This window comes from Galeopterus variegatus, unplaced genomic scaffold, assembly GCF_000696425.1.
Source record: "Galeopterus variegatus unplaced genomic scaffold, G_variegatus-3.0.2 Scaffold1665, whole genome shotgun sequence".
NCBI lineage: Eukaryota > Metazoa > Chordata > Mammalia > Dermoptera > Cynocephalidae > Galeopterus > Galeopterus variegatus.
Genome location: NW_007727776.1, coordinates 39,486 through 41,065, shown reverse-complemented (window position 1 = coordinate 41,065; position 1,580 = coordinate 39,486). Strand labels below are relative to the sequence as shown.

Genomic DNA, 1,580 nt, shown 5'->3' with positions numbered 1-1,580 from the left:
CAGGAGCGCCGCTGCGCTTCCCAAGCGGCGCACTATCCAGTGCGCCACCGGGCCGGCCCTCTAGTGCCATTTTTAAAAAAAACCTTTGGGTCCCTACTCCTTCATTTAAAAAATGAAGGTAACTTCTTAAAAAAAATAAGTTATGCAACTTTTTAAGGACCATATATTGGCCTTAACTCTGGCTGCTAAGTCTACTTGGGCTGAAGTTGGATTGGGATGTTTGCTGCAGCACACAAGAAAGGCTTAGCACATGCACATGGATTTCCTGATACCCTGTGAGATTTTTAGCAGGACTCCCTTAAAGACTGGATTAATCTGCTCTTTGCTGCCTTAGTCAGGGCCATTTGGAAAAGGGTGTTGTCAGCGATGAACTTTATTTAGTTGAGTACAGCACTGCAAAGATGTGTGATCCCTACCAGACAGGTATTTCTTTCATAGGACTTACCGTGTTCCTCTCTGTCCACAGCCTCTAATTCATCAGTCGAACTTCAAGTGTGGACACTGCTTCTCATCATGACCCAGATTTCATTATGGCATTTTATCTATAAATCAGGCACGACCTCATAATTAACTCAAGGTTGATATATAAAGTACTGTCATTTTTTTACTTCAACTTCCTGTAGGATAAAGAGTGTGTGCTTTTAAGTCAAAACCTGTTTGAAAGTGTCCAGCATCCAACGGTCAGAAGTCCAGAAATGAGTGAAATCCCAAGCTCCTCTTTCAGAGTATGCAACGGGGCTTCTAAAAGCCAGTTGTGGAAAGCATGTATCTTGCCTAAAATTCCCAAACAGTTGCCACTATAAACTTTGGTTCACATGAAAAACCAGTAAAGAAAAAAATTCTGGTTAGAAAAGTCTGACCAGAAATCCTACAGAGCAATTGGTGGAGCCAGTGCTATTTCTATACCATAGTTTCACAGAGAGGGGCCCTGTTGGACTGATTTCGAAGTGATGACTGAAGGGTTTGACTCCCTCTAAGGAACCCTTCTGACGTTTGGGAGTGTCTGATCTATGACACACGTGTGTTGTTCCTTCTCTTTATGATGAGCTCCCCCCACCACTGTGTCCTTTGACCTTGCCATGGCAGCTTTGGCTACTGGGTATGTTGTTTGCAGACGTGGGGAACTCCACCCCCTGATCCCATCCTCCCAAACCCAATCCCTTCTCTTTCTGCAAATCAACCAAATAATTTTTCATGTGTTTCATCCTTAAATAAACTTTGTGTTCAAGTATTCTCATTACTTAGTGGCTGGAATCATTTTTGTTGATGTTAAGCTTTGCACACTAAATAGAATGCTATGATTAAGAAAAAAAAAAAAGTAAGCAGTAGCAGCAGCAGTGGGACCAGGTAGGCACTGCTGGGCAGAGCTTTAATGCACTGTTGTATATTACTGTTTGTGTGTAATGCTCTACAAAGCAGAGCATTAAAGTGCCGTGTAGAAGAGACACAGGCAGCGTCCTCTTCTGCAAATGGTATATAAACACACGTTTACTATAATTAACTACAAAATGGAGGGCCTGCTAAATATATCCCTGGAATGCCTCTCCTTTTAAGGTTAAAAACAAAGCAAAGCCCACTTT

At 42.3% G+C, this 1,580-nt stretch overlaps 1 protein-coding gene across 1 annotated transcript in view; it reads left to right on the top strand.

Annotated features, from left to right (window-relative positions):
* Positions 1–1,237, top strand: part of TECTA (tectorin alpha) — a 70,874-nt gene extending 69,637 nt beyond the window's left edge. The window contains exon 23 of the mRNA XM_008578339.1: positions 467–1,237. Coding sequence (XP_008576561.1) covers positions 467–567 — 101 coding nt within the window. The 3' untranslated portion in view covers positions 568–1,237. The remainder of the gene's footprint in view (positions 1–466) is intronic.
* The last annotated feature ends 343 nt before the right edge of the window (positions 1,238–1,580 follow it).